Here is a 15269-nt window from a genome sequence, read left to right as displayed (position 1 = left end):
ACATATCAAACAGAATTCAGACATCCAAATAACCAACTCTGAATACCTCACTAGCTTTTTTTCTACGTTTAGAAGAGAAAGATCTGTTCAGGCAGCCCTTCCTCCCCAACATCCCAATTATAGCACCTAGATGTAAATGTGCATACATGTAATAAATTAGTTGTTTGATCATATTTTATTATCATTTTATTTTTTCTTTTATGCTAATTCTGCTTGAATTATATTCGATGTTCTCTAATGGATTATTTCCACAAATTGTAAATTGTTTTGCTTTGTTGAATGAATAGAAGATTCTTTCAAACACAGTCCAATGTCCTAGGAGTTGTACACAGCCCCTCATACAGCAAACATGGGTAGAAATATGGTTTACTCAGTGTTCTAACCTAACCGCAATATAAATGGATGTAGAAAAATTGTTTTATCAATTCAATAACATAACAAGGGATGTGATATCTTTTATTCGAATTATTGATACTTTGCAATAAATTTGATAAATCCTTCAAAAATGTGTGCGAATAGAGAATTTATTAGTTTTGTAGCATACCCTCTACAATTTGTTATTATGATGTAAGTATAATTTGTTTTTAGAATTGAATAGAATTCAGATCAATAGGTACTCGATAGAAACTCAGACTAAAAAAAAATGGCAATATAACATATCTAAATTATTTATTAAAACTATTTTTACATAACAAAGACATTAAATAAATAGTGTTGCTTGATGACATATTAAATAAAAAATTGTGTCGTCTGTCTCTTTCTTAAATATATATAAAAAAACAAAAAAGCAGAGAATGTCATGCACTAGTTTACACAACTAATCTGCATTGTTTCCAACTATAATAACTTAATTGTGCTGCTGAATTCATTGTGTCATACAGCAATTTGCATTTGATTATTAACTCAAATTCATCCGCTAAATCAACTAATTTTTTTTGCTGTCTGTAACACCAGTATTTGAACTAGAAATGCCCTCCAAGCTTTGCTGTTGAGCTTTCTGCACTTTTTCCTCCATTTCCAAGGTGTCTTCTTTCATCAGCAGGTCGATTATTTCATTCATCTGCTTGCTGGAAAGCTTGACATTCTCTTGTCCAAGAAGTTCTATAACCTTTTAAATAAACATTAAAATGTAAATATTATATAGATTATAAACAGTAAAATAAGTATATCACAGTTTTATATTTATGTCAATTGATTGTGTTTAATGCTGATTCAGGGCTAATAACAGAAGATGTTTCGATACATTTAGAAACTTGATAATAATGAAAGAGGATATAAACTAGATTTCTTTGATAATTAATATAATTTGTTTTGAAATCAATATTTAAAAAAACTTATAAAGCTCATTTATCGAGATGATTGTCATTGACATTTAAACACTTTTCCAGGCACCCCATAAATTTGTCCTTTATTCTACAAGTTGGGCATTTGTAAAGATAATTCCATACAAAATGGTCTACCTCTTCATCAATTGAAAATCTTCCTACACATGAATTCCAGTACTATTACTACTCATTCTTGTGGGAAATTTCTAACAAATTAGTGCATGATGAAAAGTTTTCTGTATGTACTTTTTAAAATGAAAGACTGGCTTGAATTCATCTCTCAATGTTGTAAACTTCATAAACCAAGTTCAACCAGTAGGGATCAAACTATGGTCCTTGCAATATGAGAGCCCATTACTAATTTGCCTGACTGCACAGTGCCATTTACTAAGTGGTGCAACATCCCTTTCTTTGTAGCAATGATATAGGATCTTCAGTTGTCCTAGTAGAAGTAGCAAACAGGGTGTCCCACATTTTGGATCTGTTGACCAAATAAAACTGCTAACAGCCAGTATTAGTAGGTAGCAATTATTGTTCATTGCTCACTTAAGAAATTGAAATCTGCAATGCCTGTCCCCCCAAATCCCAGAAACTGATAGCAATAACTTTTGTAAGAATCTTCTGATAGCCAAGTTTTGCCTTGAAGACGTAGTTTCAAATTGTCTTGCCACAAACATCCATCTTCTATCTATGACTGTAGGATAAAACCATTACCTGCATTGGGAAAGTATATGTCAAGTTATATAAAAAAAATAAGCAGTGAAAGTGTTTTGGTGTATCCTAATTCCTTAATGAATCAAAGTCTTGTGCTTGTGTTTGATCCACCAAACAAATAAAATTATGCATTGAAAGACAAGACATAATTACAGTTATATATTGTTAAGATGGAAATTAATTTTGATAGTAAATTTACAGGCAAAATTTCATAAAACAGAACTAAAAAACAAGAATGATATTTTTGGAAAATACACAAGAAAATGCATAACTGTCCAGTTTTTAGTAAAATCCAGTTTTCTTACTGATTTCAGGAGTACAAGGGGAAAAAAACATGGAAACTTGTGTGAATATTTCAATGCATGAATAAATATTGCAAGACAATTTTTATATACACCAAAAATTTACTTAATGATAATGAATATATATTTATATTTATTGTATGTGTATCTTAAACAAGAACAATATTATTGATTCATACTCTATACATGAATTTGTAACTTTTGTACTTATTCTTAAGCCTATGCAAAACAAAATGTCAAAATGAAAAGATAAAACTTACTTTCATAACATGATCGATTTCAACAGCACCATCATGATCTACATCCATTTTCTCAAGGACATCTGCTATTCTTAATAATCTTGTATCATCAGAAACTTTCTGCATTCTTCTGATTGCAAGCACCAGTTCATTTATGCTAACGATGTCATCCCTTGAGCAAAGCATAAAAAAATGAAAGTGAGATTCAAATAAATTGTTCAGAAATGTACTATTAAAATTTACGAAGTACTATTAATAAAACTTCAAATCAATGGGTTCAGCACTGACACCAAAAATAATGTTATAAAGTGCAATGTGCCTACTTCTTTGAAACTGTTATTTCTTTTTCTAAAGAAACAATTACGTCAGTTATTGTGTAAAATTATTTATGATTATATTATTATGATGTGTGGAAGGATTAAATCTATATTCAAGAATGCAATATTCTAAATTTTATTACATTAATAAATTCATTACTGCAAGTTCCTAGTAAGCCTCAAAAATCTATTGTAGTTCAAGTTCAAACATTCAAAAGAGCTTCCAAAATAACATGTACACAAAATCTAAAATCTGAACACTAACACTCTTTGCTACATTGTATGGACTCATTCAAGAGAAATCGTGTATTCAATTATCATGCCACATATGTTATTGTCTTGTACAATAAGAGAATACCAAGGCGGACTATGAGAAAAGTGATAAGAGCTCAGCAGTTGTATTTTGTAATCTTCTGATACATCCATTCCATTTTTAAAAAAATCTGAATTTCTTAATGCAGATTAAAAAAGCACTGCACATATCATCTGAAGCTTCTTTTTCTGATGGGTTAAAATTTAATATTTAAAAAAATTAAAGTGTAAAAAAATAATTTTGTAAAGATTTATAAAGGATGTAAAGATGCCAATAGAAAAAGTGGCATTTTTCCACATAATTTGACTGACAACCTCTTCCGTTCCTTAACCTTTTCCTTAAAGTAGCCAAGTTCACACCTGCGGATTATATATGCATGTGAAATTACTGTACATACTGTAAATATGAAATTACAGTCAGCCTTCTGTAAATGTATACCGGATGAAAGGATAAACTGCTTAAATGGATGTTGTTGTTTTTTTCAATTTTGTCTGTATTTCAATAGGAAAATCAGATAAGTGGATATTATTTTACTGAATAAAACTCCTTAAACTAATGCTTATTTTCAGTTCCAAAATCCTCAAATGCCACGTAGCACCATCCTCCTTAAACATACATTCCATTTATCAATTTGTTTTCTGGTTCACATGTTACCACAAATTGGGTAGAAAGAGTTTCCACAGTAGAAAATCACATTTGAGAAAAAAGCTATGCATACATAGTTATGTAACAAAAAGTACAGAATTAACAAATTTATTGAAGTGATTTTACTTTATTTGACATGACTGAATAAGAGAACAAGCCACTTGAGTGAATGTTTTTTTTTTATAATCCCAATGTTATCTTATGACTAATTAATGAATGAGGTTAATGTATAAACTATTGTGAACAAAAAAAATAACAATATTGTATGAAAGAGTTATTTGTGAGTTTTGTAGCTTCAACAAGTACTTATCATATGGTTATGTTCATTTAATAACTATTTATTATCCAAGGCTTCAAAATTTTCAGGTGCCAGGTCGCTATGGCAATTAAAAAATTGATATTTTCACTTATAATTTTTATGTGATAACACTGTATTAGAGTTTGAGGACAATAAATTTTTTTTAGAAAATGTCAGCCATGTCTGCCAGCAGCACAGGAGTTATCAAGGTCTGGAAAATTTGAAAAAGAAAACCATTTTGGGCTAATTTTCTGAAAAAAAAATTATGTATATCACTTTCTGAGACCATATTCAGAATTCTTGATTTTATTAAATCATTTCCAGTTAAAAAAAGTGTTTATAAAGTTAAAGAAAGTAATATCAGTAACCAAACTACTAGTATCATGATCAGTCTATCGCATCAAACTAACCTTTCTTTCACGGATGATACTCCTTCCTTGACTTTATCATCTATACGTTGCTGCAACGTATGACGTTCAGCTGTCAATCCATCCAACAGTTTATCCATTTTTGTTATCATTTTATTCACTTTTTTGGACAGCCTTAATGCAGCTTTTGATTCCCTAAGTTCTTTGTGACCAGTTGCGATCACAGCATCTTTAAACTCTTCGATATCCTAACAGATTGAAGAAAAGGAACAAATGTTACAATTCACAAAAAAATTACACTGATTACAGCTACTATTGTACAAACTATTCAAGGCATATGAATGTTTATGCACAAAAAAAGAGAAAATTTTCAAATTAAAATATGAGTAACATTTTTACTTGTTTGTACTCTTCCATTTCTTCTTTCAAATCTTCTATTTCTTCCTTTTCAATCAGAAGCTTCTTCTTCTCATTAGCTATATTTTCTAGAGCATCCTCAAGGTCTTCAAAATCAGCTTTTGATAACTCTGCCTCCCCTTCAGCTTTTACTAGAGGGGAAAAAGATTCAACCTCATTGATTTGGTAAAACAAGAAATTAAATTCAACAACTTCAGCTGGTCAAACAAAGTATGATTGATTGATCATACTAAATGTCTATGAGAAAGGAGGAAAAGGCCTCAATGATATTAAAACCAAAAGTAGTCCTTTCTCAAAGCCTGTGATTTAGCTTTGTATAGATTTTCACATTGATAAATAGTTTCTTTAATACTATTCAAAAGCATTCAAAGCTTTCTTGTCTACAAAGGTGAGTCAAAAAATAAGTTACACTTGGTATTATTTGGTGACATACAGTCAACAACCATGCATAATTGTGACCATTCCATTATAATGACCGGTACAATAAATTCAAAATGTGTTCATATTCATCTCATGTTATTTTTCATAATATATTTACTTCAATCTGAAAAGACCATTCAATCTAGAACAATATCTGAACTCTGTCCTGCTTCTTTTTGCAAGAAAATAACAAAATTCATCAGTGGATTCGGTACATAAGCATGTACATGTGATTAATTATTTAGCTAAAATTCTTTAATTATTTTCTAACTTGATACATTTTCATTTCAACTGCATTATAAGAAAAATTAATAATATAATTTTTTATTCTATCCAAATATGGAATTCTCTTAAAATAATTTTTTGCCCAAAAAAATTTTTGTTTTTGACATAACGACCTCTCAATATAACATCCATTTTAACAATTGAGGGTAATTATGATGAGAGTCAACTATTCTTCGATAAGGCCAATTTTATCTAACATGGACGTGAAATATGCATGCCAAATTTCGAAGAGAAGCGAGCTATTTGTCTAGTTTGTTTGTATGGCAAGATGTTCTTAATGGTACATCAGCTGGAGTCTTGCTCTAAATTGTATAATAATATGAAATAATTAGATTTCTTTGGGGCTAAATGCTTGAATTGCACCAATGCTCAATGCAAAATTTATTAAGTATATTTTAAGCATGTAATACCTCACCTTGCAATTGTGAAACACAGAAACATCCAGCATGTTAGACATTAGTCTCTTTAGGTAAAGCAAAAAAAAAAAGTTAATGATATATTCACTTACATTCTTTAGATTTATCTTCAAGGATTGGTGAGGAATCTATCAATATTTCATCAACTGCTGCTTTCTCTTTCACTACTTCATCTAACTGTTCAACTTTCTATGTTGAGGGATTGAAAAAAAAAGTTTCATGCTAAACTTGTTACAAAAATCCAGTGAAAACAGTTTCATTATGCATTATTTTTAACAGTCTTATACATGAGTATCACATTTGTACATGTGGTTGATTATTATTAGCAAATAATTGCACATTTATTTGGCCATCTATTATTCATACTATATTCTGAACTGGTGATTCTTAACCTGGAGCAGCATGGCTCCTCTTGCAATCCTGGGATATTCAGGGAGGGGGGGGGGGGTGCTACAGGTGGAAATCGGGTAGAGATGAAGCTGTAACTGGTGACAAAGGTGGGGTGGAGCGCAGAGAACTGCAAAGAAAGATATAGGTTGGAAGAAATAAAGCTTTTTGAATGAAATTCAGTGGGGAAAAAAGTGTTAAGTAATTTAAGAATCCAGAAAAACTGTATTTAAAACCAGGGTCATCTTAACAAGTGGACCTATCCAGGCATGGCTTTCGGGAGGCCTCATGTCCATAAGCAGCTTACATGATGAGTTCTTAAGCCATGATTTTCGAGAATATGTAAGCTTTTGCTTCCAGCAAACCAAGGCCCTAGAACATGAATGTGCATGGGGCCCAAGAATTTGAGGTAGCCGCTGTGGTGGTCAAGTGGTCACAGTGACGGACTCACATTGCGGGGACCCAGGTTTGAGCCCCACCATAGCCACAGTGATGGTCGGCTGAAGTTGGTTTTTTCTGTGGTTCCCAACTTTGAGGAGCAAATGCAAGCCGATCTCCCACGTTAAAAAGTCTCGCCACAGAGAGCAACAGGCCTACAAATATTCAGACAAATTTAGTACAAATATTCAGACATTACACTTCACTTCTGAAATATAGGTAATAAGCAGCACTGAAAAATCGGACACAACACTAAATATGCACTCAGACTGTGAGGTACACACACTAACACTTCTGGCACAACTCACTTGGTAGCAAATTGCCCCTTAATGATAGACCTGAGTTGTGCTCGGTTTGAAAGACAAACTTTGAGGTAGCCGTATTCAAGAAGGAAGTGCACTGAATTCTAACCAATGGGTTCAGTGATCAATCTTATTTATAAAATTTTTGTTCACTATTTGTATTTGTTCAATAAGTTTGTGCATGGTATTTTTTAGCTGGTTTTTCATAAATGTTATTATTACCTTCTGTTGCTGTTCAAGCTGTTCTTGCTTCATTTCTTCAGCTTCCTTTCTGATTTGTTCTTCCTCTTTCTTTATCAATTCCAATTTAGTTTTATTGTCAACTTTCCCTTCCATTTCACCGATTTTATACTTAGCTTCAGCAGCCTAGAAAAGAAAATTTGAAATCATATCAAGTATAAATGATAATGTGACTTTGAGCTTTAATTCATATTTGAGTAAAGGACAAAAATACTCTTTTCATTCATAAAAAGACAAATAAAATGTCTTAATTCTAGTCCACATGAAGAATGTTTATCCGTCATATTCAAATTTTAATCTGTTTGACAATAGTTGAATCAAAACAAACAGTAAATTGCATTGGAGATTCTAATTCAATACATGGCACAAGTTTAGTTTTATTTTTGTTTATGTTATAATTTTTTTTTCAAAAAATTGACAGTTTTTATTTTTTTCACACATCTCAAAGTTGAGGTAGAACTAAATCCTGCCCCCTTTTGTAAGTTATCAATCTTCAGACTTTGTAGGAGGTCAGGAGGTGTACTCCATGTCCGTTTTTTTTGTTCACAAACATTTCTGTACTATGTTCAAGCTGTCTTCTTTGAGCCATAGAAAGTGCTATGATCCATGTATGGGTGGTGTTATAATCACAATGGATTTCATACAATGGAACAAAATTAAATTTTTAAAAGAATGCCCCTTTAATTTTTGGTCCGACGAGACTCAGATTTAGTTCCTTGGCCAAATGTGTACAAATAGTGAATAAAAATGTATTGTAATTCACAAGAAACAGTTCTGTTTTAACTCTTTGCAATGACTGAATGGAGGCATTCATGGCCAAAAGAAATTATCTTAGTTTAAAAGGAAAAAAAAAATGCTTTTTAGAACAGTGTAAGTTACTGAGCATGAACTATAATTGAACATTTCTTAACTAGTTTTTGGGGGAGGCAGGGAAAGAGCTCACGCTAAATGAGAAATATATGTTCATATCATTTTTTTTTTTTTAATGTAGTTATTGGTTACTATTTTCAAAAATCCCGAGTCCCAATGTAATCACATTAAGTGGCATGCACTGTAGCAGAATCAAAGAGAAAAAAAAAAGTAAAGGAAACTTACAGCAGTTTCTGGCAAACTGGACAGGGTAGCTTTCAGCTGATCAGGTGCAGGTAATGTTTCAGGTAAGTATAATGCACGAGACAGCAACAGTAATGATGGTGGTATTTGCTCATTAAGGCTAAGTTCTAACCACTGCAGTAATTGAGATTTCAAACGCCCCTCAGGTATACCTAATGCTCGCATGCCTCTTGCTCTACAAGCTGCCTGCAGTTCGGACACCGTCATGGCATTGATACCTTCTTTCTTAATCATCTGCGTAAGAAACAGATCATATAATATCAAAATAAATGAAATATAAAACACATATTACAACGAAAACATCAATATTAACAACAAAGTAAATTTTAAAGAACAATATACAAATGAATATTTGATTATTTACTTATTTTTTGCAAAATATCTTTCGTTTGTCTTACTTGGTCATCAGCTTTCAAAGAACGTAGCCTCATCCTCAATTGAAATCTGAGAAAGTTATTTGTGCCAATGGGCTGAAGCTCTAAGAGACGACACAAAGCTGTCAGTTGAGGTCTGGAAAGACTGTCGAGTGTGATTTCATCTTCAAAAAGTTTTGAAAATTTAATAATGTCTTCATTACTGGCCTGCATCCCTGAAGAACGTATCTGAAATAGAGATCAAGATCACAGTATGTGAAGGTCTAAATTTCTGTCCTGACCAAAATACATATTTTTCCAATGAAATCAAGGAATCAAAAATGAGCAGAAGCGGTAACTTTTTTTTAAGCTAAATAAAAAAAAAAGTTCCTCTGCAAATACTTGCTTCTGGTATGTCCTAATAAATTAACGACCAACAACCATTTTAAGTTTAACAACAGAATAACTTACTTTTTCAAAAAACTCAACAAATTCTTTAGCTGTATGTGAATGAGCATCACCTTTTGCTTGGAGTGACATCTCATCTAACGTATTTTGAAGAAACTTTGCCATTTCTATCTTAACTTTGAGTTGCTTCTTAAACTTTGTCTCCTGAACAACAAATATGAATTTGTTACATGTTAAATTTGATAATGGAATGAAACACATTCAAAACTGTAATGCATAAATACTTTAAAGCAGTGTTCTTCAACTTTTCACACTGGTGAAAACAACTGCACAATCTCAAGTACAGGCAGAAATGAAATAATTAATTTACAGAACTGCTAAGGCAAGTAAAGACCTTTATTTATTAAACCTAAATGTTTTTGTTATGGCTACATGAATTCAGCAGAATTTTTCACAGACTGGCAGTTGAAGAACACTGAGCTAAATAATGCAGTGTTTAGAAGAAAATATTATCTTTTCTACATACTGCATTTTTTAGCGTATACAGAGTGCATAGCTAAGTCCCCCTCCTTGTTGCAAATTATTGATCCTAGAAACATACTTCTAATTAGAAAAAGTAACCAAATAATGTGTAGAACTCAAATACGTCATTCATGTTGAAGTTACAGTTGTATAGCTACTGAAATGAGAAAATTAACTTTTTATACGGACACCCTGTCCTAAAAAACAAAATTAGAAAGTTGTTGCCCTGTCTCTCCTGAGCCCAACAAATAGAATTCCATGTTTCTTTCCAAGTGCAATATTCGCTGGGATATTTGAATTCAAAAATTGGAGAAAACATGAGACAGAAGTGGTCCTTTAGTTTATGCAGTTATTCTCCACATTTTCTGTTTTCTAATTCAAATATCTCTGTGAATATTGCATTTAGAAATTTTTTTTGGCTCAGAAGTGACAGGGCAACAGTTTTCTAATTGGGTTTTTAGGACAGGGTCTCTGTACAAAAAGTTAATTTTTTCATTTCAATAACTACACAATCCCTTGCAATATGAGTGACATATCTGAGGTCCATGTGCTATGCAGCAAGAGGACTTAGCTATACACATTGTATAGAAGAGAGTTACATACTTAAATTATTTACAATTGTACTAATAGCTTCTTTTTACATTTATGCATGTTTGTAGAGTTTTGCCTTTTCTGGTATATCCAGCTGATTTAAGCAGTAAACATTGTGGTGATCAAGAGCAACAGGTTGCAGTTTACTACTTCAAAGGATGGCAGAGTTAAGGACCATTTCATCATTCTAAGACAGTGATTCTCAAACTTTTACTATTTGAGGTTTCCTGAGTCAACGATTTTTCATGGTTATCCAGAATTAGTGTAATAAAGAACAAATGCACTGAATAGTCACACATCAATATCATCAGCTCATCGCAACAGACTTTCAGAACCACACTAGCCTAAGATGAATCTTCTAGTTAGGATTTATATCTTAATATGGATGATAGAATTAGAATAGGACAAATCCTATTGAACATGTGCAATCGACAAACCCTGATGGGCATGTGCAATCCATAAATTGTATTGAACATTTATGAATATAAACATTTCCCCATCCCAAGATACATAATTTTTTCACCTTTTATGATAAATCTGTTACATTTTCAAATACGTAATATGCCATATAATTAAATATTTTTAATTATATGGTGACTTATACATGATGACAAAGTAAAAGTCAATAACTGAATGTATGAAAAACTAGAATTGCAAATTAGCTAACTTACCTTCGCAGATTTTGTCTGGAAAGTAGATGGCAGCATTTCGGGGAACAGTTTCAAAACCACTGGCAACAATAACTCCATGAATGGAACAATGATGAACACTGAGAATGGTACCAGCCTAAACATGTCTGACACTGTGCGGACAAGCTGTATCAGATGGAGGGGAGAAGTTATTAATATGCAATGATCATACATTTTTCATGAAAAAAGCTTTTATATTTATGTATTTCACAAGCAGGGAAATTAAAGTTCAAGAAACTGATAAAGCAAACTGACAAACAAATAAGTGCATCCACCTAGCTGAATACGAGCATGGGTGGCATGGGGTTTAGATACCCTTCAGAAAGTCACCAAATGTAATTTAGTGACATTTGGTTGCCTACTAACACTTTAAAACCCACTTAGTGGAATAACAACAACAGTGTCATTCTAATAATAATAATAACAGCACTCCTCTATCATTTATTGATTCAATAAAAAATGCTGACATTCTTTGCTGACTTAATCCAAATGCAATTGGAGGGTGAGGGATCATGACAAAATAAAAGCAAAATCACATCTATGGTTATAGCTGTAGCAATTTTACTATGTCCCCTCTTTCATGTCTCCTTTACGTATTAGCATACAGATATGTTAGTTAGCGATTGGAAGAATGTTTTCTACATTGTTGAACTTTATGTCCTGTTGCTTCCGTTGTGCTGGTAGCGCTGTTGAATATTTTGCTTGCAGTCGCATTTCACCACTGATTTTTTCCCATTGTTTTTATGGTGTTATACTGCTTCTGTTGGGCGGGGCCTCTGTATCAACTGCAAACCCTACAGAATTTATTTTTCAGGTAAATTTTTTGTTCATTTTCATGATTTTTTTATTTTTAAAGGGTTTCAAAAACTAGCATAAAATTGGTTTAAAGGCCATAAAATTCCATGGATATGAATCCTGTGTAGATATCTATTGGGTTATTTTTTAATATAATCAAGATTATTTACTGCAGTGGAGGAAGGAGAATGGTGGGGGGGGGGGGGGACCTTTTTCCCTTCAATGTGTCTTAGATGTCCGGTTGCTATGAGGGCTGAACCTTGAGTTTTATGAACTATGCATCTGAAGAAGGCACCAACTGAAGGGGGACGATGGAGGGCAAGATTTTTTTTATTACTACTGAAGTATTATTTGCTTACACTTGAAAAACGTCCTGAACCAACCCTAGTTGGATGCAACTCGAGATCTTGGCACCCATAATGGTAATTAAACTCCATTTTTTCACCATGGTGTCAAAGTTATGCATGTTTTATGCTATGGTGGCACTGTCATCTGCCTTCTATACGTTGAAATAAAAATTACAGGTGCCTAAGTTTTTGTGTTATATAAGTATCATGTTGAAAGTCTGCATGCTCTCTGCTGAGAGACCGCTTCAAATGGGAGACCGCTTGAATTTGCGCCTCGAAGTTAGCAAATTATATAAGTTTCTAATGTCAGCTAACTACCACTGTGGGTGGGCAATAATTCAATAACAATGATGATAAAGTAATTAACCTATTACCTGTTTATGTTCCCTTCTGGTCAAGTCTTCTCCATGTAATACTTTCCACACTAGCCTGGAGGATACTCTCAAGTCAATGAACAGTAGGCGAAAACCGTGATAATAATGAACCAGCTCATCCCATACCCTTTTCCCAAGAGAGCGTTTCTCAACAGCACTAGTTGATGAAGAAGTAACAGTTTTAGATAGTTGATCATGATCTTCCTTCACTTTCTTTTCCTCTTTCAATACTTTAACAGTTTCCTCGATTTTCGAAGGCTCTTTAACAAGGCAGGTCGATGTTTTATGTAAATGACGTCTATGAAATAACTCTAAAGTATCGAGAGCAGTCAATACCTCTGAATGTTTCGATAATAATCCTCTGTTGGGGATGAAATGTATAACCGGCACTGTGATTTGATGGTGTTGATAAGAAACATGCGTATGGTTGAAAGCCGCTACAGTTGGGGTCCAAATCCTTCTTCGAACGCACAAATGGGTGATGTTATTCATAGCCTAGATAGAGAGAAATACATAATTAGATCTATGACTAGTATGAAACATGAAATATATATATTACTATCAAAGCCCAGAACCAACGAATTCGCCAGTTAACCCAGCCAATGTCTCAATTTCTGGCTTTCGATGGCCCTTATGTATTCATATAGGCCTATATATAGGGCATTGCAGATCCCTAAGATTTTGATATTCTGATTCCTTTGGTTGTTAGGATTGCCATAGCTAACTATAATTATAACTATGACACAAAAAATATGCCGACGTGGCAATGACTCAGAATCATGGGGATTGATATTAGGGGCTGGCAAAAGCCTGAAATTAGGGCATTGGCCACGTCAACAAGGATTTTGGACTTCGGCAGTAAACCCTAGTGCAGCCCGAGGTCTTGGCACCCATAAGGCCTAAAGCAGAATATGCCGAAATGTGTGATGTACGTTGCAGAACAACCAGTGCTGTTGCAGAACGATCTGGAAGAACTTTAAGAAAAGTGTAGAAAAACGCTATTATGTGTATATGCGAATTTTTACCACAGAACATTTTAAGTCAGCCAAGGGCTCATTGCAGAACACAAAACATTCTGCTTTGGGGCCCATAAGGGTAATTAACTCTGTTTTCACCCAGACTTGATTGCTTCCATTCCTCTTCCCATAAATGCAGTGAAGAAAGTCCTCCCCCCCCCCCCCACCAGCAGAGGCATATTTATGATTTTGGGGGCATGTGGGCTACACAAATTTTGCAACCCCTCTCCATTTCTTGACACCTCATTCCTCAGATTTTAACCGCTTACCTCCCACCCCTGTAAATATGTCTGTGCCTTTAAGTCACTCGCATGCTTGCATACTCTCTAGGCTATTCTTTTGATCAATTACACGCTTGCACACACTCTAATTTACTCTTTTCATTGTTCACTAACCAAGTCCCTCGCTTTCAAAGTCACTCTTTTGATCATTCAGATGATCACACACTCTCTAGGTCACTCTTTTGGTCATTCACACGATTTAGATCACTCTTCTGGTCATTCAAATGCTTGGACACGCTCTCTAGGTCACTCTTTTGGTCATTCACACGATTTAGATAACTCTTCTGGTCATTCAAATGCTTGGACACGCTCTCTCGGTCACTCTTTTGGTCATTCACACAATTTAGATAACTCTTATAGCCATTCAAACGCTCGCATACGCTCTAGATCACTCTCTTGATTATTTTTAAAAGCTCACACACTCTTCTTTTTCACTAACAATGCTTGAAAGCTCTCTAGATCACTCGTTTCGTCACTCGCTGTCTCAGCAGAGGCGGATTTATGGCAGTCTATGAGAATTCTGCGGCCCTTCTCCCACTATAATAGCTTTCTTGGCAACTCAATCCTCAAATTTGACGTCTCTCTCTCCGAACTTGCCATCCTGGGCTATAGCCCAACCCCCACTGTACATATGGGCCAACCCATCTGTTAAGACCGCCCTGAACAACCACCCACGCAATTCAATGTACATTTAGATCATCTCAAACAATAAAAAATAATCTAAATTAAAGATTCTTACTCCATTAATTTATATAAACATATAAGAGATGATCGATTCGCACGTGCGAGTGTTTACACTTTAATCAGTATCATGTTAAGATCTACGCACCGATGATGCAATAACCATCATGGACAAATAAACAATGGGAAGGATCATAGTTACCTCCGAAGCACATAGACGTCGATTGAAGGCCTCTGAAGAATATTCTAGCTGTTGTTGGAATCGCGAGGCACGATGGCTGATGATGGAGGAAAAGACGGATTCATTAATCACGGGAAGATCACTGGGAAAAGATGTATTTTTAAAAACGCACAGGGTAAACAAAGTGGAGATCGAGCAGCGCCGGTTAGGAGGTATGTTTTTCTCTAATCTCTCCTTCTTTTATCTCGATTAGGCTATTCGAAAAGACGTCATAACTATCACCAGCATTACTTTGAGGGGCAAACACTGGATGGTCTCCATAGAGATCAATGTTAAAATTGCCGATTTTAGCGTAGAAATGCGGAAATTTGGTGGGATTTCTCGCCACATTAATAATTTTAAAAATTGAATTGCGTTTTTAGTTTTTGAAATATTGAGTTTGTTTAGAGATACAAAGCCCAGAAAATTAAATATAAAATACTGAGCCAGACA

The 15269-nt window shown here is 33.9% G+C and overlaps 1 protein-coding gene across 1 annotated transcript; it reads right to left on the bottom strand.

Moving 5' to 3' along the window:
• Positions 1 to 652: 652 nt before the first annotated feature.
• LOC149076104 (mitochondrial proton/calcium exchanger protein-like) lies at positions 653 to 15045 on the bottom strand. Its single transcript, XM_089243633.1, has 12 exons — positions 14799 to 15045; positions 12619 to 13113; positions 11085 to 11228; positions 9364 to 9504; positions 8938 to 9141; positions 8522 to 8773; positions 7409 to 7552; positions 6152 to 6248; positions 4921 to 5069; positions 4564 to 4769; positions 2602 to 2752; positions 653 to 1108 (listed from the first exon to the last, which is right to left on the bottom strand). Exons 2-12 carry the CDS (start codon positions 13108 to 13110, stop codon positions 926 to 928), a joined length of 2163 nt encoding a protein of 720 aa, XP_089099759.1. The 5' UTR covers positions 13111 to 13113; positions 14799 to 15045; the 3' UTR covers positions 653 to 925.
• Positions 15046 to 15269: the final 224 nt, after the last annotated feature.

The sequence above is a fragment of the Pholcus phalangioides genome, unplaced genomic scaffold (assembly GCF_987345545.1).
Source record: "Pholcus phalangioides strain wild (caught in Gottingen) unplaced genomic scaffold, Ppha-v1.0 ptg000015l_1, whole genome shotgun sequence".
Classification (NCBI taxonomy): Eukaryota; Metazoa; Arthropoda; class Arachnida; order Araneae; family Pholcidae; genus Pholcus; species Pholcus phalangioides.
This window is presented reverse-complemented; position numbering and strand designations above follow the sequence as displayed.